The 23,381-nt window shown below is 33.9% G+C and overlaps 2 protein-coding genes across 2 annotated transcripts in view; one reads left to right on the top strand and one right to left on the bottom strand.

Annotated features, from left to right (window-relative positions):
* Positions 1-23,381, top strand: part of LOC143203476 (uncharacterized) — a 175,847-nt gene that overhangs the window by 18,221 nt on the left and 134,245 nt on the right. The gene's annotated exons all lie outside the window — the stretch shown is intronic.
* Positions 1-23,381, bottom strand: part of Cpr66D (Cuticular protein 66D) — a 39,329-nt gene that overhangs the window by 11,735 nt on the left and 4,213 nt on the right. The window contains exons 2-6 of the mRNA XM_076415643.1: positions 21,791-21,960; positions 21,484-21,623; positions 10,024-10,088; positions 8,768-8,927; positions 1,485-1,664 (exon numbers count right to left, since the gene is read on the bottom strand). Of these exons, the coding sequence (XP_076271758.1) occupies positions 1,485-1,664; positions 8,768-8,927; positions 10,024-10,088; positions 21,484-21,623; positions 21,791-21,953 (708 nt within the window). The 5' untranslated portion in view covers positions 21,954-21,960. The remainder of the gene's footprint in view (positions 1-1,484; positions 1,665-8,767; positions 8,928-10,023; positions 10,089-21,483; positions 21,624-21,790; positions 21,961-23,381) is intronic.

The raw sequence follows: 23,381 nt of genomic DNA, 5'->3' as shown, positions 1-23,381 counted from the left end.
AGGGACATTTTCAATTCAAATAAGAAACATAAAGTACATCCATGCCCTGTTCAGGCATTCGAACCCGCGACTATCGCAACAGTAGGAGGACCTTCCTGTCGCCTGAAATTTGATACTGGGGATCAGTAATACAAGAACAAGTTGCATTTACTGCTGAAATAATAAACCGAATTGGCCAAACTGAGGGACCTTTTCTTTTCCTCTCTCAATATTACAACTGGGACTCAAAAATTCGCCTCTGTCGAACGCTCATCTCACCTATCTTGTGTGGCTCCGAGATTGGGCTCTGTTACAAGCTGAAATCTGTAAGCTTGAGGTCTTTCTAATGCAATGCTTAAGAATGGTCTATATATTTCTCTCTGATATCGCGTTCGAAATGAAGTCATTCGTTCTAAGTGTAAGAATCAGGAAAGATCAAGGATCAGGATCAAGGTATGAAATTAAATGTTAAATGGCACTGGTGAAACAGAAAATGACTGACAAGTAAAAATAATCGATAAAAAATGCCCTAGAGCCTAATGGATTTCGATATTTAATATTTAAAATGTTAAATAATAACCATAATCCGACAATTATTCATTCGTTTTTAAAGATATTACCACAAGGTACTTTGAAACAATATTTTATATATTGTATGCTAGTGATATCCCTAAATGTTAAGATGCTGATTATCTGATTATTAGAAGTTGCAAGTAACAATATTAAGACATCTGTAAATAGGTTACAAACAGCTGTCAATAATATTACTGAGTGGACTAAGAAATGGCGGTTACAATTGAAGTCAACACATGTGGATTTTACATACAAAACACAGGCTACATTCCAGTAATAATTGGACCTACAGTAAATACTTTAACATGACACTAGATGCCACGTTCAAGTAGAAAAAGCGTCTTAAAAATAAGGAGACAGAAGAATATACGAGTAGAACTTTGAACAAGGCTCAAAATATGTGGCAGTCGCTTGAACAACAATCCTAATTAACACTCCATAATAGACTGTTTTAGTATACAAGCAAATTTTGAAGCCAGTATGGACCTGCGGTGTGCAATTGTGGGGCTGCTCAGGGAATCCCAATATTATCATGATCCGAATTTACCGAAACAAAGTTCTTCGTAGCATTTTTAACGCCCCATGGTACATTAAACATGAGCAAATTCATAAAGATAAGAAGTTAAACGCTATGCAAAAACAAAAACATTAAGAGAGATTGAACATAAATACGTCAAATTTCGACAAGTACTCGACAACAGTGGATATATACAGAGGTTCAAGAAATAAAGCCCTTTGAACTAGTATTGTTAACCTCTGTGTGAAAACTATTAACTTTGGGTCGGAATGTCTTTTGGTCTGAACATGAAGGAACAGTTACTAGAGAGTTTTAGTTAATAAATGGTTGAAATAGGTAGGTGCGCCTTGTGCTTTTAAATAAAAAAATATATTATTTTTTCCCTCCTACACCAAAGCTATGGTTATTTACTTACTTCAGCCTTGAAACCTTCCTTGGGATCAGCGGTGTACTTCACGGTCCTGATGTACCCGTCGGCGTCCACCACCGAGTAGCTTCCGGTGATCTTCTTCCCGTCCCTCTCCTCTTTCCTCGTCTGGTAATTAGTGAATTGATCGTCCTTCACATCGAACCCGAACTGATAGGAGGGATTAGGCTGAAAACATACGACGAGCGTATATTATTAAGGATGCCACGCAACGAGGGGCTTCGGGATAAACGCGAAGAACGGCAAAAGTGTGCGTATATCCACCGAACACCCCCCGCACCCCCATCGCCCCACCCCGTCTCTCTCTCGGTTACGCGACAATAATTCCGTTACATAAATGCATGAGGCGCAAAGTTGTAATCCTAAGTTAATTCGTATTAAACATAGGCCTAAAATGCGACGGTCGGATTAAAGGTCCTCCGAAGGGTTTGAATTGCAAATTAACTTAATAAAAATGTCGATATGAATTAACTTTAGGAATGGGCCGCGTTTTTCTGTTTATAATTCTAATTAAAATGCTGATGAAACCGCCCCCTGCGCCCGGACTCGCGAAATTAAAGGGGCCTCAATAAAGAATTTAATATGGGACTAATGACGAATAAACCGGTATGTGCCACGCTGTCCGGAAAGTCTCCGGTATGGGGGTCTGTAATAAAAAGTCCACGTTGTATTTTATTGTTGTATACGGAATATAATAAATTGGGGCGTGGAGTTTGATTCTTTTTCTCAAAAACTCGCTAAACACCAACTAAAAGAATAACTTCATTTAAAAGACACTTTAATATGTTATAACAGGTGGGATAGACTAATGACTCTCAATCAAACGTTCTTGGCGAAGACGCCAGCTTGGTGAAGGTAGTCATAATGATCGGTAGCCAAATGTACATGCTTTTGGCCATGACCAAAAAAGATGTTTGATAATATTCTAACGCTCCTCAAGCTGAGACTGAATCTAACAGCTTTGCTTCAAAATAGGCCTCAGTTTCGGCGATCACCTCTTCATTGGACGAAAATTTCTTCCCAGCGAGCATTCTTTTCTGATCAGAGAACAAGAAGTATTCGTTGGGGGCCAGATCTGGCGAATACGGTGGATTGTCTTGGTCAAGCAGCACTTTCTTTTTCTTAAAATGCGACTGTTTTTCAGCGATTTCATCCTTCAAGCGGTCCAAAAACGCTATGTAATAATCGCTGTTGATGGTCCTTCCTTTTTCAAGGTTGTCAGCGCAAATTATTATTCCATGCACATCCCAAAATACAGACCCCATAATTTTGCCGATTGTTTCGTTTTCCTACGCTTTGGAGCGAGTTCAACGTGTGCAGTCCACTCGGATGACTGTCGATTGGACTTCGGAGTGAAATGATAGGGCCATGTTTCATCCATTGTCACAAATCGGTTTATTACGCTTGATCATCTTCAAACACTGCTCCGAATCATCAACTCGTCGTTGTTTTTGGTCAAAAATGAGCTCGAGCGGCACCCGCTTTGTACCGAGCTTTCTCGTACCCAAATATTCGTGAATTATATAATGTACAGGTTCAGTTGATATCTTTAGATTTTTTAGATTTTCTGTCTGCTATTTCATTCAATTTCAATTTACTGTCATTCAAAATCATTTTGTGGATTTTTTAAAATGTTTTCGTCGGTAACAACCTCTTTTGGGCGTCCACTGCGTTCACCGTCTTCGGTGCTCATTTCACCACGTATAAACTTAGAATACCAATCCTTGATGGTTGATTTTCCTGGGGCAGTTTTCGGGAACTCGGCATCATGCCAAGTTTTTGCTTCAACTGCATTTTTTCCCTTCAAAAAGCAATATTTTATCAACACGCGAAATTTCTTTTTATCCATTTTTATCACAATAACAAAAGTAGCTTCACTCAAAATGCTATAATTCACAAACTAATGATCCCACAGCTGTCAAATTTATACACGCATCTTTTGAGGGTTAGTGCTAACTAAAGAACATATGGATTTAATTCTAGTAGCGCCATCTATGTGTCAGGCGGGGGACTTTTCAATTGAAATATTATAGGACTTAGCATGTATTGTTATTTTCCTGGAAGTAGTATTGGCAACATGCAACAAAATGTTCTATATTGCATGGTGTTCACATTATTATGTCAATCCCTGGCATAGAGTTTAAGAATTCTACAGAATTAGAGTTAGCAAAATATTTAGCGTTATCGGTTCGTGTTCATTCATATAAACAATTACGGTTTCTTTCAAATGAGTTTCACTCTTTTCTTTAATTAATATGTGATTTCTGAAAGAAGAATGCATTATCCAATCGAGCAATTTCCTTAAAAATTTGAGAACCCTGGTAAAATAGGTGTTCCAAGGCGCCTCTAGTGAAAGGCAACCGTCGCTTATTATATATGCCGGCGTGTTTTTAAACTAAAACGGCCTATCGCGGCAGTACCATAACCGAACTAACTGGCTTTCGAGATTGCACAATCTTCTCGATCTAATAATCGGTATTTCAGCTAGCAGTGGCGGTAAAATCCGCGAAAAAATTACCACGGTGAACGTTTAGCATTGTCCGTGGTGCTATTAAATGGCAACAGGCAACTTATGAGGTCAGCATAAGTTGGTCGGTATGAAAATATTAAATAATAGTCTTAAATTTTACATAAATACTACACTGTTTTACAATTTGGTGTTACGGAATTGTTTTATTTCTGTTATTAACTTTTTTATGTTAGTACGAGTACATCATCCAAACATATACAAACAAAATTAAATCAAATAAAAAAAATCAGTAAAAAAAATCAAATAAAAAAAAAACAAATTAAATCTAGATATACATCTAGGAGGACCCATCCGTCCTTACTTGAATAATAATACAATATAAATTCCTCTAGAGTAACAGTTCACTCATTTATGATCGTTGCTGCTTTTTTTTAAATGAAATACACTTCACTCCTTTACAAGATCAAATCTTTTGAACTTTTTGAGTCTTTTTCTTGTTTGATTATTATCGAAGTGCAGCAATATTTCGATATTAACAAGAGTGTGGAGTCTCTTTTCGTGTCTCTTTGCGATACTCTTGATTTCTGAGTAACAATTGATATTGGTCATATTTTACATTCGTAATACATCACATATCTCGAGTTGATAGAGATTAGTACGCTTCCTTTCCTGTGGTTCGTGTGTTCACGAACTTGAGCTTCTTTTGCTGTAGAATATGCTTCTTTTTGTGTGAATTCGATCATTTTGGCTAATATGTATGAGCTTAATACTTCCGAGTGTTGGTTTGGTAACATTTTCTGAAGTTCATGGACAAGTATTGTAAACGGCTTAGCATACATCTAAGAATACAGCTGATCTGACTACTTATTTGACTGACTTTTACTAACTAATTACTTGTCGAATGTTTGTTCGTTGAACTGATGAGCTGAATTATTTTGTTTTTTTGCGATCTAAAATTGGTTTAAATCTTTACATAATAATACATAGTAGCATTATAACAATTTTAGTTATCTTCCAAATATCTCGTGCATCTCCTAGTCGACATTCTGCATTAATTACGTTAGTAATTTTTTAATTCCTTTAGCTCCGTTTGGTTACTTCCATTATCATGATAAGTAACTGACACTTGAATAAAAATACTTGTACCTTAGGGAATATTTAACAAGGACAAGGATTAGTTAATAAATGGCCTTTTCCTTCATTTTTAGATTCTATAAAATTCCCTTTGCGTAAAAGAAATCCTTTTTTTACAATTTTTGATATAATGTATAATAAATAAATACCATATATGCTTAGAATATATATTCTGATCATGCTACCATTCTTCTTGCTCTGAGTGATGTGGAAAATGTTCTAAAAAAGACTTATCCCACTAATCTTATTCTTATGGTAAAAAAATCTAATTGATTTGGCTTCAGGGAAGAACACTCAACTATAGGTAGAAATTGTGATATTATTTGAAAGGTTAAATGAAGAAAAGATAGTCTGTTCTGCCAATTTTCCATATGTGGTGCAGGTTTTTGATAAGCTATGGCATGAGGGACTTTTAAAATCAGCAAGATATTGTCTAGATAGTTTTCAGAATTGCAAAAATGTTATGTTATGTTAATTACAATGAATTGGAGATGACTATGGTCACGATGTGATGCTAGAAATAGGCTTAATACGAATGGTCACTTCAACTACCTGAATGTTATTATGTGTAACTCTTCCAACCATATTGCAATACATTCGAATATTCAACTATGTAATAATGGCAATTTTTTAAAGAATTATAATATGAGGAAAGTATGTTTGTGTGGCCTAAGAATATATGAAGAAATATCTCAAATATTGACGATAATCTCAATGGCATTCATTTCAATCTAACCATCCAATTATTTGGAATTATTAATATAAAAAATAATCATCATCTGCCATCTATCCGTTAAATATGTTCCAAATGCGATGCTTGAGGCTACTTTTGAGTTGTTTCTACTAATAATATTTCAGATATGAACTTATTTATCTAAGGTACGACAGTAAACAATCATGGGTCGTCGAATGAATAACTCAAGTGGACTAAACTCAATTCAAGTAAATTTTTTGGATAAAAAGATGATTAATCAACACCAAACATGAAAAATTGAATTTGAGGCTGGAGGAAAAAGTTACGTCTCATCATCAAGAGATGATGGGTAAAGAAGGATCGAAGTCCTGCCACTCTAACAACATAAGATACTCTTCACGAGCGTCAGTCAATGCGTAAACATTGACGATGATGATCTTAGTGACCAACGAACATTTCTAACCCAGACATCCATCAATCGGTAGTACCGCGCACGCCGAAATATTATTCGAACATAATTCCTCGTCGGACGCGAGGGTAATCAATTCACTTCGCTTCTAGATTATCGGAATCGACCGAATTATACGCGAATCATATTGGAAAATTACCAAAACATTTCCATTCGAGTCGAAAGATAAATAATTTTAATTGCGTCCCTCTTTTGACGTCGTCCCTGTTAAACAAGATAAACGACCAAAAATGACCAACCGACCGGCCGAACGGCCGGCCTTTAGCCTCCTCTCCCTCCCCCGCATCCCTCTCTACCCCCCCGCGTATCCCGCACCAATTAATTTCTCCCCGATCGCTAATAATCCCCCGAATCGTCGTAAAACAATTTTACAACTACAAATCTATTATTTCGGGGCGAGTTCGGTCGGTATGAGGGGCTCCGGGCGGTGGTCGATGGTGATGGCGATTCGCGTGCGAGATAGATAATAAAAGTGAGCTTCCGGTTGGGCGCCGCGGTATTGCATCCGGGATCCGACGCATTCCTACCTTTTGTGTTGTCGCGACGGCGTTCGTCCGCCACAAAGGTCGAGAATATGGTCGCGGTCGAAGGGTGCATGTGCGACGTTAATGGTTTCGGTGGCGTTGCTGATTTATATATCGTTCGATTGCGCGCGAACTTTTATTCGGCTTTAATTCGAGAGTCGGCGGGTTCGTTTCGTCTTCTTTTTTAATGATCATTGAACTGCGATATTGTCGTAAACATTACCGGGTCTGTCAGTAATCCATTTCGGTCATCATTTCACAGTAATGATCATTTGATTTTATATATTTTTTGCCCATTTCTCAATAAATGTTCTAGCCAGTCTTTAACTTTTTCGAAAATATGGTATTAGGATGGAGCCCGCTCTGGAGAGTACGACGAGTGCAATAAAACATTTTCCATCCAAGTTATTTCAACAATTTCTTGACTTGTACTAATGGGTGAGACATGTCATGCTGTAATATCACCTCATCATGTCTTTAAGCATATTGTGGAGGTGTTTAGCGATAAGTATTAACTGTTTCTCCAGGTTCATAAATTACGATACCAACGTGACCTCACTGGAAAGAGAACGTGGTCTTGCCACCAAAGCGATTTGGCGTTGGAGTCGGTCGGCCGGCTTCGTCAGGTCTTCGAAGCAGACGTTTTTCTGATTTTCTAATCGCCTGTCATTCAATTCATGTGACGTCCATCTACCCGTCTCTTGGATCATTCTCATCCGTTGTAATCATTCCCATATTGCGAGTGGGCTCATATTTATCTTTTCTGCATTTGTTTTGGTTTGTGTTACGTCTTCTGTGAATAATTTCTGCAATTCCACATCTTCAAACGTTTTTGCCAGTACGTTCGTTCAGTTGTATTGCACATCGAAATCACCACTTTTGAATTTTTGAAACTACATATTTTTAAGGTTAGAGCACGTCCACCGTAAATTTCTATCAGTTAACGAAGGCTTTCAGCGGCTTTTTTCTTTTAATTAAGTAAAAAAATTAATGCGTACCTTAAATACACTTTTTCAGACACGAAAATTGACATTTTTCATGAGGTATATATCTGTGACGGTGTTACTTTCGCAAAATATAACATGTACAGCTTTTATTACATAGATAAACCTATGGCAATAACTTTCCGGTACACCTGGTGTTGAAGTAGACATTGTGTGCAAACTGACTATGCTCTAAACACTATGCTGTCACTGATTTTTGGTGCTTGCATTTCACATTCCTTATATTCTAACAGAGATTCAGTTCTACCAACTTACGTGTTTGTTAGGTTGTTCATGATAATGAATATATTGGTAAACATTGAAAAGCGCTTAGTGACCACCATTTAAATTTCGAAGGAGATCTGTTGTAGGTTTTTATATAAGGTGCAGCGTGATGGTGATGCACACACTGCACACTTAAAGTAAGCTGATTAATACTCCCATTTTCTACCGTTTTTTATGATGGCCGTCCGAATATTAGTCTTTCTATTATAGTACTAGTTTCTTCAAGACAACGCACAACGAGCACACACGGGCTCGGCTTCCGAGAACTGGGCTACCGACTGACATAACCTCGCCCCGAGAGAATACTTATAAAAGCCCTTAATGCATACAATCACTCTAATAAAATTATTTAATTAAATTTTGTTATCGCCCCCCGTACTAAAACTTTCCGCGATCGATCTAATTTTACCTAAATTTTAAGGCCTTTTGTTTCATCTATTCTATCTCCCTGTCTGTCTTATATTGTCGCACGGTAACCCGAGCAATATAAACGTTGAGTTAAAAAAAAAGATCATACAACCCCTGACGACAATTACACTCGTCGCCTGTTCCCGAAAAGACAGTCAACGTTTAATGCCTAGACAGCGCCGTTTTATATCGCCGCCATGAAAACCGACAGTCGAAAATAAATCAGGAACGTTTTATCTCGTCCCCATCGCGATGCTACTACAGTGTTGCCGAATCAATGAAAGGCGCAAAAATTTGTGCTTACGTCGAAGTCTCCTTCGTCCTCTTTCTCCTCGTTTTCCGGGGCGGCAGCTTGTTGGGGTTGCACCTGCACTTGTTGGTATTTGGCGCTGAACTGAGTCTGCTGCGTCGGAGTTGCGTATTTTATGGGTTGGGGTTGGTAGACTGGCTGGGGAATGGGCTTCCTAGTTTCAAAGAAACAAATAAGTCTTGAAACTACTACAAAAGGTAAAGTAATTAAGGAATGCAATCACAAATTCAAACGGTTGAATAACACTATGTAATAGTCGCTGTTGATGGTCCTTCCTTTTTCAACTGTTGCGTTTTCCCACGCTTTGGATTGGTTTTCCACGCATCGTGTGCAGTCCACTCGGATGACTGTTGATTGGACTTCGGAGTGAAATGATTGAGCCATGTTTCATTCATTGTCACATATCGATGCAAAAACTCGGCTTTATTACGCTTGATCATCTTCAAACACTGCTACGAATCACCAACTCGTCGTTGCTTTTGATCAAAAGTGAGCTTGCGCGGGTTTCTACCACATTAGCACACAATGGAAACGAAGGCGAATTGCTTGTTTCAACCATTTGAGTTTACTTACTTCTCTTGATACTGTAGAAGCATGATTCTTCATAAAAAACTAACGGATGTTCTAAGGGCATATCCTTTTTTTGTGGGTTTCTAAATTTACGCTGCACACAAATTCGAATTGCTTGTTTCAACCAGTTGAATTAGTTTCTTCTGCTGATACTGTAGAAGCATGATTTTTCAAAAAAAAACTAGAAGTTTTAAGGACCTTTTTTGTGTATTTATACATTTACGCTACACACAAATAGGAATCTCTCAAATAGAAGTAGTAATTTTTTCGTTATTCGCTTGTTTAGTCACTCTGGTGCGCACTAATGTTGACGATGAGTAGTCATCTTGTCGTTAGTTTTATGGCACCACTAATGCATTTTGTATTTTAAAGAGCTATTCCTTATATATAGGATTCATTTTTTCTTAATAAAAATAAAAAATAAGAGCGGGTAATTATTGTGTTCGTTAGTAATAATAATTAAATATTATATTTTTACCCTATTATGCTTATGCTAAGCAGTTTCTTGGTACTTTAGTTTTTCGATTAAATATAGGAGAGTTTTTCAGAAAGCACCCAAGTTTTGAGTTAAACAAGAGCGAACTTGCGAGCCCTTCTCTAGATTGCATTCCCTAGTACCCCCAGTACTATCTATATGTTCGATCGGAAATTTATTGATTGATTGGTGGATTTATAGTTACCTTTGAAAGTTTTGTTGAGATTTAAGTAGTTGATCGTAGATTGAGGTGTCCACTTGTTTGATGCCCTGAAAAAAAAAAGAGAATATATTATTTATTGTTATTTGCCTTATTTTTTCAACAGTAATAAACATCTTGTGTGTGTTATAAATAAAATCAAATAATAGTCACACAGGGACTTTTCGTATATTTTTAACATATTTCTGGAATATCTAGACAAGCTCTAACATACAAAAATGTTGCCATGTTATGACCGCAAGAAGCTTTTGATTCCAGTATTAGTTTATTTCTATGTTCCAGACCGAATGGTATCAGTTGTACCATATAATACATTCTTTGGAAGACAAATATATACTTCTCCAATATTTGTCTGAATCTGAATTAAAAGTTATATACGAACAAAAGTGCTTCAAGTTAACGTCTTTGTATCTATACCCTGCCTGCTCTATGATAATAATATACCCAAATTGAATAGAATTTCAATAGCCACATTCGCAGGCAATACAATACATTTAACAATGAACAAGAGCCGAAACAAGACATACTATGAAGAGATTAATCATAAAAATACAAGCTTCATAAAATAATAAACGTGACCAAACAATGACAAATAAAGATAAATGAGCTCAAATATATCTCTGTTTACAAAATTATTTTAAATATCAAATTGAAATATTATTGAAAGTAAAATATAGCAAGCTATATTGACTTAGCGTATCGAAATCTAAAAAAACAGAATAAAAGTTAATCTATAATAAAGAGCTAAGAGCAATATTGGCTAAATGGTACACAACTATGGAATTGCAATATGCCTTGATAAATACATTACGACGATTTGTATCGAAGCCTCTCATCGTTTGAAATCAAAGAAAAAATCAAAAGGTTAACTAGGAAATGCGAAGCCAGACTATAACTGTGTGAGAATCCACATATTCCTCAGGAACAAAATGAAGCAGAAATCGCTCGCAGGTTAAAAAAGGAGAAACAACTGCAGCGTTGTAGGAACTAATTTAAAAATTGTAGAAGCCAATTTCAATAATGAACTATTTTTTTGTAGATGTGACACTTAATAAGTTTTTGTTGTTTTATACCAAACCAAATCACTAAAATTACTGTTGTTATTGCAAATGTATAGTAACATTTTTATTTTTAGCCATTTTGTTGCTGCTGTGATAACAACAAACTGATCAAAAATAAAAGGATTAATATATATTTGCACTAACATTTTTTAGTTCACAAAAAGTAGAACAAATCACTGCGGTTATAAGAAAAAGTTAATAAAATGTAATTATATTATGTTCCAGTAATAAATTAATTGTTAATAACATATTTCCGCCACTCTTGGCTTATTGAAATTACTTGGAACGTCAGTAGATGTTTAAAAAAAGTATATGTGAGACTTTTACTGTCTCTGTACAACATCTGCTTCCTATCCTTTCTATCAGAATTTTACTTGTTATTTATGGAAACAGTTTAGTGGACAATATTGTAATTTCTCGTAAGTTTCAAATGAAGTGAAAGTGCAATACAACCGACACAAATGGTACATGAACTAAATTCCGATATATCTCAAGTAGACCATAATTTACTTCGATTGCTCTGTAACAATCACTTTTACTTTTTCAGTTTTTTTGTTTAGTTTGATTTGCAATATTTTGGTAACAAATACTTAGATGCTGTTGATAATGACAGCAAAATAGGTTATTTATATATACAATATTGGGTAGAAAATTTTAATTAAAAATAGAATTGTCCATGGTTATTTGGTATTTAGTGATTGTACTCGTAAAATATTTTATATCACGTAGTGGGTGGTATGTAGATGTGTTATATGTTTAGTTCTTTCTATGTTCTCTTGGGATTTCACACCTTGCATTTAAGGGAGAACATTTAAGAACCACTAAGTACATTTTCAATTAGCAATAACTTTTTACAGGACCAAGGAAACTATTTTCCTTTATATCTATGTTAGAGTATTCTAGGACTCTTATCGTATGACTTTATTAAACGAATTAAATTTCTATTATTAAGATAGGCGATTTTATAGCCACCGATTAAGAAAAATCTGTATAATTGTTTCTCCAACCTTGTATATTCATAAAAATACTATCAAGGATTAGAATTGTCATCAGTTTTTAAAAATAAACGTTACCAGCTAATAAATAGCTGGTTATTCGAAATAATACTTCGTTGACTTACAATATCGGTTGTTTTCCTCCAATTTCGTCTACTAAATCATAGAATATCTAGAACATCCACTTCTATCAGAAACAATACAATAATGGAGCACGTAGGTTGTTGGCTAAACACCAGGAAAAAAATGGAAACTGTTCTTGAACAATATTGCTATTTGAGTGGCCACTCCGAACTCAACAAGTTGTAAAGGGGAGGGTATTCGACAGGTAATTCCGAAGCCCTCGATTTCGGTATTGTACTGAACGTGGAAATAGAACGTTTAATTGCCTTTTTAGGCGATATATTGGATAACTGAAGAAACCCGTTGCTGTTTGTTGCGAGATTGATGTGTCAATTACGAGGAAAAAATTGTATAGCATTTAATGTGATTTGTTTCAACGATCGACGGTTTTTCTTTTTTATTTACTCGTAAATATTATTTCATAGAAGGTTACACCTGTATATTATTGTATATATTAAAACACTTGTTATTTACTAAGTTTTTGAGCAATATATATATATATATATATATATATATATATATAATATTTCCATACTTTTTACATCTTTTTGGCAAGCTGGCGCTATCGTTCAATAGCACGATGTTGGTTTGACAGCGGTCACTTTCGATTTATCTTAAGGCTTCTTGAGCATTTCAAAATAATGATTTGCGTTTAGACTGTAGTAGCTGTAGTTCCCTAATATTAATCGGCAAAAAGTCACAAAGAGCCAGATTACTCTTTTTACTGTTTTACTTGACTAGTATTTTATCCATGGTATACTAACTTGTCAGAATTCTTTAAGAGTATGAACTGCGTTTTTATATTTAGCAATTCATATCTTCTATATTATCAATCATCGTCAACTCCCCCAAGCAGAGCATGTTAAATATCTTGGTATGCACTTAGATCGATTCCTAATCTGGAAGAAGCACATACTCTCTAAACGAAAACCACTTGGACTAAAATTATATCAAATGTGTTGGCTCATCGGGAGCAAATCCAAGTTATTATTAGATAACAAGGTATTGCTGTATGAGTCTATACTCAATCCCATTTGGACATATGGAATCCAACTATGGGGTACCGCTAGCAAATCTAATATATCCATCATTCAACGGTTCCAAAATAAGGTGTTGCGTGCCATTGTTGATGCTCCGTACTATATTTCAAATAAATTGATACAACGCGATATTCCTCTAGAACCTATAACCAGTGTAATTCAACGTTTTTGTGTGAAGTAGTTCGAAAGAGTGTCAGTGCATCCCAATGTACTCGCTAATCAGTTAAATATGCGACGTGATAGTGAAGTGCGTAGACTAAAACTTTTAACACCACCTGATCTGATTACTGGACATATGTAGACTTTAGAATAAGACTAATTAATTAAGATAATATTTTATACAGAAGATTGCTTAATGAAGTGATTTTCCACACGCCATGTATATATAATATAGTCTTAAGAAATACTTATTGCCAATAGGGCAGATTGTGGACTCACGAAGAGTAATAAAAAAAAATCTTCTATATAATTGACATCAAAATCGGCATTTAGGATATGATCGAGCAGCATCACTATACGTTTCTAGAATTGTTTGATGGTCTTCAGCAGCAAATTTCTTCAAAACCGACATCAAAAGTAATGAATGTCGAAAATGCAATTTTGAACATTCCATTATAAATATTTGTAGACACTCACTAAATATGAAACTCTTATTTTGAAGAGATAAATGTCACAACGATAACATTTAACAGTTACATTAGGCTGTTAAAAAGTTGCTTACATTGATACTTGGCTGGCATTTCCACTTCAATTCCGCTGTTCAAAATACACGCAACATTGGATTTCGAAAAAAGTAATGCCAAGTTCATTGTTGAGTTCACAGGTTACCATTTAAGAGCACTATTTACAAAAAGTTTTACCTGAAAGTTGAAAACTGTACATATGTAAATGGAAGGCATCTGCTTATTATTTTAAACAGTTCAAAATTGATGATTCGTCATAGTATTTGTTTATTTGAAATAAGCTTGTAAATCAATAGCTTGAAATTTTATATGATGATGTGTAAGTAATTTAGTGTAATTAAACATATTTAATAGTTAATATTATTGTAATTTAGTAGGCTTTTGTACTATACTCTGTCAAAAGGCGTTGCACAGCCTTCGACAAACACAAATTATATTAATACTATTTATTTCCTAATAAGTTTTAAATAAATTTAAAGCAAGCGTTAAATAAGTTGATTGAACCAAGTTATTTATCTGCAAACTTAATTTTAATTTATTTTCTACTAGCGAACCGCCCCGGCTTCGCACGGGTGCAATGCTGATACTAAATTAAATACACTACAGAAAAAATATGAACGTTGTATATAAAAACATAGCGGCCCGCTCCGACTTTGCACGGGCATAAAATATATATGCCTATGTCACTCAATGAAAACATGATTAAAATCGATCCAGTATTTTTGGTTCATTCATTACTGCCCTTGGCCTGCACGCATTAAATTTGGAGTAAAACAATTCCTCTTCCCCTATACCTACTATGAAAATTTCCTGCTATCTTTGGAATATCTAAATTCATACAATTTTTATTACATTACACATTTTTAAACGCAAATTTTAAATTTGTAATATCTCCGAAAATATTTGTTTAATTAACATGCAGTAAGGAACCATATTGATCTATATTAATTGCACACTGTATTTAAGGTACTTAATTCGATAAGGATTAATGCCGTATTGCTTAAAATAGCTTCGTAAATAAGCCATTTTCTCACGTAAAAAGTAAACAATAAAAATGGTTAATGTGGGTTATCCCTAAAAGATAAACATATACCATCGCGGACTTTTTTGTAGACCTTTTTCAAATTAATGTACTACAATACTGTAGTACATTAATTTGATCTAACTCGTAGGGTTAGGCAGCGTTTTTGCTAATTGCTAAATAAGCCTAAAAAAATAGGTTAATTTACGACATCACGTTAGAAACCTCTAAAATTAGCAATGTTGCCTTAGTATATTATGCATGTATTATACATATAAACCTTCCTCTTGAATCACTCTATCTATTGAAAAAAACCGCATCAAAATCCGTTGCGTAGTTTTAAAGATTTAAGCGCACATAGGGATATAGGGACAGAAAAGGCGACTTTGTTTTATACTATGTAGTGAAACAAGTGTTTTAAGTATCAATCCAGTCACAAAGCTTAGTGCCTGGTGCTCTTTTCAATTTAAATTGGTACTGAATTTCTCCGATACTTCCTTAGGAGTTACTATTTCATTCTTCTCAGAACTGACATTTGATATAATCGCTCTTGTTTGCCATTGTTTGCCCGAGAATGTTTGACAATATACGAAACACTAATCAGGCTCCAGCCTTCATATTCGCCATACATGACCCCATTCGACTTTTTACTATTTCCACACAATAAAAAACTTCAGGTTGATCATTTTGAAAACATAAATTAAATTAAAAGTAAATCACTGAACTAGGTCAAAGCTATGCCAAATAATACATGTCAGAGTTTTTTGAATAAAAAAATACTTGTATTTTGAATCTTACGTTTTAATAAGCAACATATCTTGTCAGGATTTGTAATATTTATTATTGAGACTAATTTAATTTCACCATTTGATATGTTATAAAATAATTATTACAATTATATAATAAATTATTGATTATTTCATATATATCCGATATGTGGAAAAATATATATGTAATAGCGTATTACCATCATAGCTAATTGTACGGTTATGCCGATGTTGCGTACGGTTTTGCACCGATCAGAACCCAGGAAGAAAACGTGGCGTCTTGCATAAGTTTTATAATTGTTTCAAATTTCTGTTCGTAATTTCGATAGTTTGTTATGTAAGAGGTTTGACTGCGTTATTCCTGTTTATATTATCCCACGCTGTTTAATTAGATAATTAGAAAGTATACATAATTTAATTACATGTCTATAATTTGCAACGATGTCTGTATATTGGATGAATTATGTTATTAAAAAGTATATTATTTACAGTTTCTTGACTAAGTCTACTGGTAAATCGACAATAATCAAAAGACCTTTTTTTTTACCTCATAATGGGTGGGTATATTTTCTTGTCTATTGTCTTCTGTCTTTTTACTTCCATCACCCGGGTTCTACCTTTGTTCTGAAGTATTTCTCTGATACATTCATCCAAGGTTCACTTAGGTCCTCTAATATTTATATTCTCTGTCCGTGATTCCCATATTCCTATAGGGTTGCATTCTTTTTAAATACTCTCCCACTGATTTGGTCTTTGCTTATTTCCTTACTTCCCATCCTGTCCAAGAGTCTTTGTTCAACCACTGAGTGTTCAAGGAGGTATTTCATTTCTGCTACTTGTATCTTATTTATATATCTTTTTGGCAATAGCCACTTCTTGCAACAGAAGATTAGGATTCCTCTAAAAATTGATCCGTAGGCTTCTATTTTAGTTCTTATACCGAAGTATAATTTCATTTTCCAATTCTAACATTCATTTCCATCTCTTGGTTTTCAACACTTTCGATTTTTATAGCCAGATACTTAAATGCATGTACTAAGTAGCAGTGTCCAGTGAGTTTGGTGAATAAAATAGGAGATTAAAAAAAGGTTTATGTAGCCAAGTTCATACAGATTCTATTCATTAAAACACCACTCATATATCATTGATAATACGTCTTTAATAGAATGAGAATAGGAACAAAATTAATAATGCTTTGTAAATATTTTAATCGATAGATTAAGTATTAAGAAAAAACGAAATATTTAATACAAATTCAGGACATCTTATGAAATATTGAGAGAAATAGTTTGAGTGTTTTATCTTTGAGAAAACGAAGTGTACAAAAGCGGCCGCGTTCATTAAAAAATTATATTTTTTAATGGATAAAACTTCAACACCGTCATGCATAAATCATAACTAAACATAGTAAGAAGAATTTTTAGCATAGATTACTTTGAAAAACTCATTAACTCGGGTTATTACTAACCGACATCTTAATATATTTTATATTTTGGACATTAAGGTATATTTAACACAGACATTTATTGGTGCAAATGCAAAGTATTAATGTAAACAACTGTTAAATTCGATGGTTTTGACTTTTCTGTACATGAAATAAGGGTTTTCTATTCCGTATTATTGTGATACTTCATCTATACAAAGGCAATAATCATGAAACGATAAAAATTATATTTTGGACTTTCATTACCTCTGTTATTTGATCTGAAAAATTTGATTTAAATGTGATGATTTTGATAGAGTACTTGGAGGACCAAAAAAGTTCGAATGCCATGCAATTGCAAAACTTATTAGATGAAAAATATTGACTAAGCTCAATCTCTAGAACTTTCAAGCAGCGTAGCTGTTGGGGGTTTAGCAATAACTATTTCCAGATGTCTGTATGTGATGGGAGATATTCAAAAGGAGAGAAAATATTTGCCATATGAATTGATCGAAAATGCCATCAATAACATCGCAGTTTTATTTGCTTGTTAAAATTACTAAGTATAAAAAGTGAATCTGCCGTGACCATCCTAAGCTCAAGTTTTCGCTTAGTTCAGGAAATCCATCCATATTGACAAAGAAGCGGAACACTCACAGCTATAGAACCTCTCTTTTCATGTCATATCGTAGAATAAGTAGTGTTTGCAAATGTTTACTGATGTCAACTGAAAAAATTGAATAACTTATTGTTCAAAAAAAGACCATCAATTACGAGTAATAGACCTTAACAGAGACATTTTCTTGCATGTTAACGTTCGCCTACACTATAGTAGTTAAGAATACATTATTGCAGCTCACCGAGATGTCAGAAGGATGAGAAAATATTGTAGAAATTGATGAAAGTATGAAGGCATGATCAGAGCCACAAAATGCTTTAAAATGTCGTGTTATAACCAACTAATTATTATGTGTAGGGTTAAATCAAAATAATAATTAGTTCAACGATTATTTAATATTCGTAAACACAAATAATCTTCCGAATTATCCGCAATAATAATCTCTAAATAACATTTGTATTCCGGCTGCATTATAACAGGATAGAAATATCGTTTCGAACCGTTCTCTGACGATACTTGAACCGTACGAGAACTACACTAACATTTAAGTATTAAGCGGTAGTTAAAATGTACTTTCGCAAACATCTGGCGCTGTTTATTTCCTTCACCTTATTCGAATAGAAAATTCCCCCTAATATCAATTAAAATAACTGTCGCCGTTGAGAAAGCGTTTGTCGCCCATTAAGATTTATGGCATTTATGAATCCTAGATAATTATTTTTGAAAAAAAAAAAGTTTATAAAATATAGGTTTTTTTCCTGATCATCAAGTTTCTTTTTCGAACTCACTTATTTTTATTTTTGTATAATAATGTTTGAAACAAATTAAGAGGTTTATAAATAAAAATAAAATATCTATTAGACATTTTTTAATTAAAATCTTCTTGGTATTGAAAAGTTGTTCAAAGAGTAATTTTATGCAGTGCTACATTATTAAAAAAATAAGGTCAGTCAAGGATTCATCAACTTCTTTACACTAATATTAGCACACCGGCACTATCACTAATTCTATCACAAAATCTAGGCCCTAAGTCCAAACTACACAGGCTCAAAACGCTTAATTAGGATTGCCTCAACATTGCCATGGTGAAGACGTCTTGCTCATAACTTGGGACAATTTTTTTTTAATATGATTGATGCTATTCATTTGAAAAAATCTCTTTGGGAATCACTACCATGGGGAATCGACAGCGCTCCTCGATATCTTGTTCTGAAACCACTTAATTGTGTCCAGATTGCTTTTCTTGGCACAGCCCGATATCTAGATGTTAATGCATGTTAACAGGGCAAAGTTCCTTCCAAATAGTCAAATATTCTTGTGTATTTAATATCCAATTATTCTTTCTCCTTCTTTACACCCAGTCAAGTGTCAATCCCAAATATATTACTTATTCTGATAAAGATGTGTTGATTTATATTTCTCTTGATTTCTCTTTCTCTATAAAATTCACGTAGATATATTTAGTTTGATTCAAACTGATTGTTTAGTCCAATTATTATTTTTATTTGCTGCTATTTGTAATTTCATTGCTACATCTTCCTGGTCTTTACCTACAGCCATCATGTAACTCACCGGTTTACACCTGGCAAAGGTCCAGTTCCTATACGCTACCCTGCGGCACTCTCCCTTTTATTTACTTCAATTCCGAATAGGCATTTTTATATTTAACCATGATGCTTACCAACAATATAAGATTATAACAATTTTGCAAATTCTCTAGGTAAAGTCCACGCTTTTCTAACAGTGTTGAATGTTTTTCTCTAAAGTACAATTGGTGTGCTGCAATCTCTATTATTGTTGTCCTCTATTAGTGGTCTTAGACTTTTAAGTTAATGCAGAATATGGCAATGTTTCAACAAAAACCAAAACTTATCCATTATTATGTACAGAAGCTGTGAAATATATAGTGAGAATAAAAGAACAGGACAGGAGATGTAATTGTTTAATATGCAATAAAAATTTGATATAAAGGTCAAACATAGTGATAAACGGAATGAAGGATAAACTTAGTGAGGTGCAAAATAGACTAGACAAAAAATAATGTGGAAACTAATAATTAAAAAAGGAGCATCTGAGAAATGTTGTGAACTAATTGTAGTTTTTTTTACTCAATGAATTAATTTATGTGACTGGTATATTCACTCGAAATATATTGCAGCACAAATTTAGCAATTACTAATTACGATGAACGATGGGATCCAGTAAAGATACGAATGAGTTATCAAAGACTGTTAATTGTTATATGGTTCGAGGTATCTTCCATATTCGTTGGGCATAAATTATATAAAAATAAGAAATTGTCATATTAGACAGACACTGAGGACATTTAGGTGCCAAGAACTAATAGTAATCTGTCAGGAAATAAACGCAACCCATCATATTTTATAGATGTTAAATTATCTTGTTAACAATATTGGTTCCCTGGGAACCATTTAAATATTAAAGTATTGACATCTATCTTAAATGTCTTAAAATGTGTTAAACGTCACAATTATTTAATCCTTTCTTCTATGTATATTATTTTTATTATTAAACCTTTGTTAATCTACTCATTATTATTATGTTTACAGAAATTATAGAATAGCATCTTTTATCGTAACAACAAGAATATCTGGATCAGAACTACAAAACCAGTATTCTGCAATACAATAAAACTACACGAAAAGTACTCGTCGATAAATATTGGTGGACTTGATTCATATAGAAAAGGGCAATTAGATAAATACAATTAAATCGTACATAATCTGTAAAATCAGAGAAAACAACCTAAGTATACCATATACATATAGGTCATAGAAAAGATAATTAAACTTTCTCCATGCAGCAAAAGTAATTATAGTTCCTACGTTAGCAAAAAGAAGAAACCAAAGAGAAATACTTAAAATTCGAGGAATAGTTTAGTAGTTATTAAATTAAAAGATGGTACTAAAGTCGCATCTCTAGTAATAAATGCATTTTCAATGAATCAATGTTATTGCGCGTTTGAAAGGTAGTGGGTCCATAGAACATTCGTTTCCATCTTTTAAATAATTCATGATGACTTTTCTAGATGAATTTTATATATTTGATATTAGCGCCACATACTTTTTTTCTAGATTTCAGGTTATTAATAATATGAATTTCAATTTTATTTCCGTGAGGCATGATGAAAAAGTAAACTGATGTTTTAAACACGTAATATATTGAAATATGTATATCATTCTCAAAATAAAAGCACATATTAATTATTTGCTGGATACTGTATGTGTCCTATAGTATCTTCATGAATACCAAAATACTAATTGTCTTTAATGGTAAAGTATGCAAGATCTAAATTTATTTTTATTAATAGACCTGTAGTGTGCTAAAGTTTTGTCGCGAATTTATTTAGTTGTATGGCAAAAATTTAAAGCGTTTGACGTTTCCACCTGATAGCCCCAACCAAATTTGGCTTTTAAAGAGGTTTTTTCAAATGGCGTGATTCAGTATTTACCTCAGAAATATGAGATAGTGTGTACGGTGGCTGAGTTGATCACTGTTTGAAATTAATACGAATGCATTAGCTTTGAGAAATATGAAGCTACTTTTCCTCAATCCCTCACATTATTTCAACCTCCTTAGAGCAAAATACATGCAGCATTTTAACTATTTATATTTAAAATACAAAAAACAAATTTTGACAGATTAAATGTACTATTTAATGGTCCAATATCGAAAATAAATAAATATCCTACCTGACTAGTAGATAAGAAACTCTGTTGTACAGGTTTGGTACCTGGGGTCTGGATCGATTGCACCGATTGTTTAGGCTGTGAAGAATAATATTGCAGACCTTCGGATTGTTGTTGTTCGTACACCGGTCTTGACGCGGCTCCTGATAAACCAAAAAAAAAGAACGACATTTCCACAGCTATTCGTTTCGCCATAAACAATTAGCAATAACAAGGTCGCTTCGCTCCTTCAAGCAGAACCGTTCGTACTTAAAAAACTCTACACATTTTGAGCGATTATCTAACAAATCCGTCAAGGACGCACACTTACCCGGCTTGAAATGAAGCTGCTGCGGTTTGTACTGCACCACCGGGAAACTTTGGGTTTGTGCGTTGTACTGGGTGTTGTCGTAGGCGGGTTGGGATATGGGAGTACATTGCACTGCGAGCAACAGTGTCAACAGTAGAGGTACTAGGCTATCACACGTTCTCATTTTTGTTCTGAAATTAAATAGACCAATTAAAACTCGATAATATACGTTATTATTAGATGCTTGCATGTTTTTTGATCAGAATGTGAACATAACTGAACAGTAACAACTAAATTGATGGTTTTGATATGTCTCTGCATAAAATAACATTTTGCCATTTAGTATAATTAAGTTATTTAGTGTAAATATACCATCCGTGATTAGGAATGGTTAGAAGTACATTTTTGACCTTAATTACATTTGTTTTGGATTTAAACAAACCTGCTACCCATGCCCATGAAGCACTTTTAGAAATTTGTGGAGATACTGCTTCTCATCCTATTTGTTGGTTTTGGTCTTATCGACTTTCATCAACTTTCTCAGACTATTGTTGTTTCTGACTTAGTTGTTTAAATCCGATCACAAAAACTCAAAAGTAAACAAAATGGTTATTGTATTCATAAGTTAACTGAACATATAATTTAGAATCATTGGAGCTTCATGCTTTCACTTCTTACCGCGCAATAAACTCTTCTATGGTGATTGTCGATGAAAAGTGCATTCACTACGTAAAAATTCAGCGGTATTAACAATGATGTATTGCTAAAATCGAATGTTACTACACATCTATACCGACGTTAATTGAAAGAACTGAAGGGCATACTATTGGTAAGGAAACACTATCAGTAACGAGCAAGAAAAGCAAATATATCCTTTCGCGATAAAACTGGGCCACCCTTTATTGCAAATAACAGACTGTTGAGGCTCGAATTTACGAACGATACAACATGGCTTCGAAAGGTTGAAGAAGTATATTTATTGTATATTTAAATTCGCCAAAGAGCATAAAATGATCCTGTCTGATCTGTAAATTTATTTAAACTAACGAAGTATAATTCGAAGTTATTTCTAAATCATTTGCAGGGCTTTCTTTCTTGTATTTTCATCTGCTGTGATTAAAAAATCAAAATAATCTATTAGTTTTAGATTTAGGGATAGAAATGATAATTAATATTTTCTATATCCTAAATTTTCAGATTATTACATATTCTTTTTTCGACAATGGCACTCATGTTTTAACCATCAAAATATTTTGAGTTTTTGATTTGTTTAAAGAATACATCCGGTCATGTCAATATATCACGGTAAAATACAAATTCAGCAAACGATTTTTGTTGAGTTTAAGATAAAATAAAGAAGACCTTCGCAGAAATGACTGGTTAATGTCCTGCAAGACCTACAAAAATAATCAATGATTTGCTGTATCTCTAATTTGTCTAATGAAAGCGAATCTCTCTTCTGCTGTTTAACGTATTGCTATTGGAACTAAAATATTAAAGACGTAGAATGGGGACAACTAGCTGCAATAACCCATTACTCTTATATTATTTACCATTACTATTTTACCATATTTTCATTTGGCCCTGTAGAAGATAAAGTCCGGATGTAGAC

The sequence above is a fragment of the Rhynchophorus ferrugineus genome, unplaced genomic scaffold, assembly GCF_030347505.1.
Source record: "Rhynchophorus ferrugineus isolate W39M unplaced genomic scaffold, kcgeb_rfMv2 rfM10, whole genome shotgun sequence".
In the NCBI taxonomy this organism is placed as follows: Eukaryota; Metazoa; Arthropoda; class Insecta; order Coleoptera; family Curculionidae; genus Rhynchophorus; species Rhynchophorus ferrugineus.
Note: the sequence above shows the minus strand (reverse complement) of the source record. Positions and strands in the feature narration are given on the sequence as shown.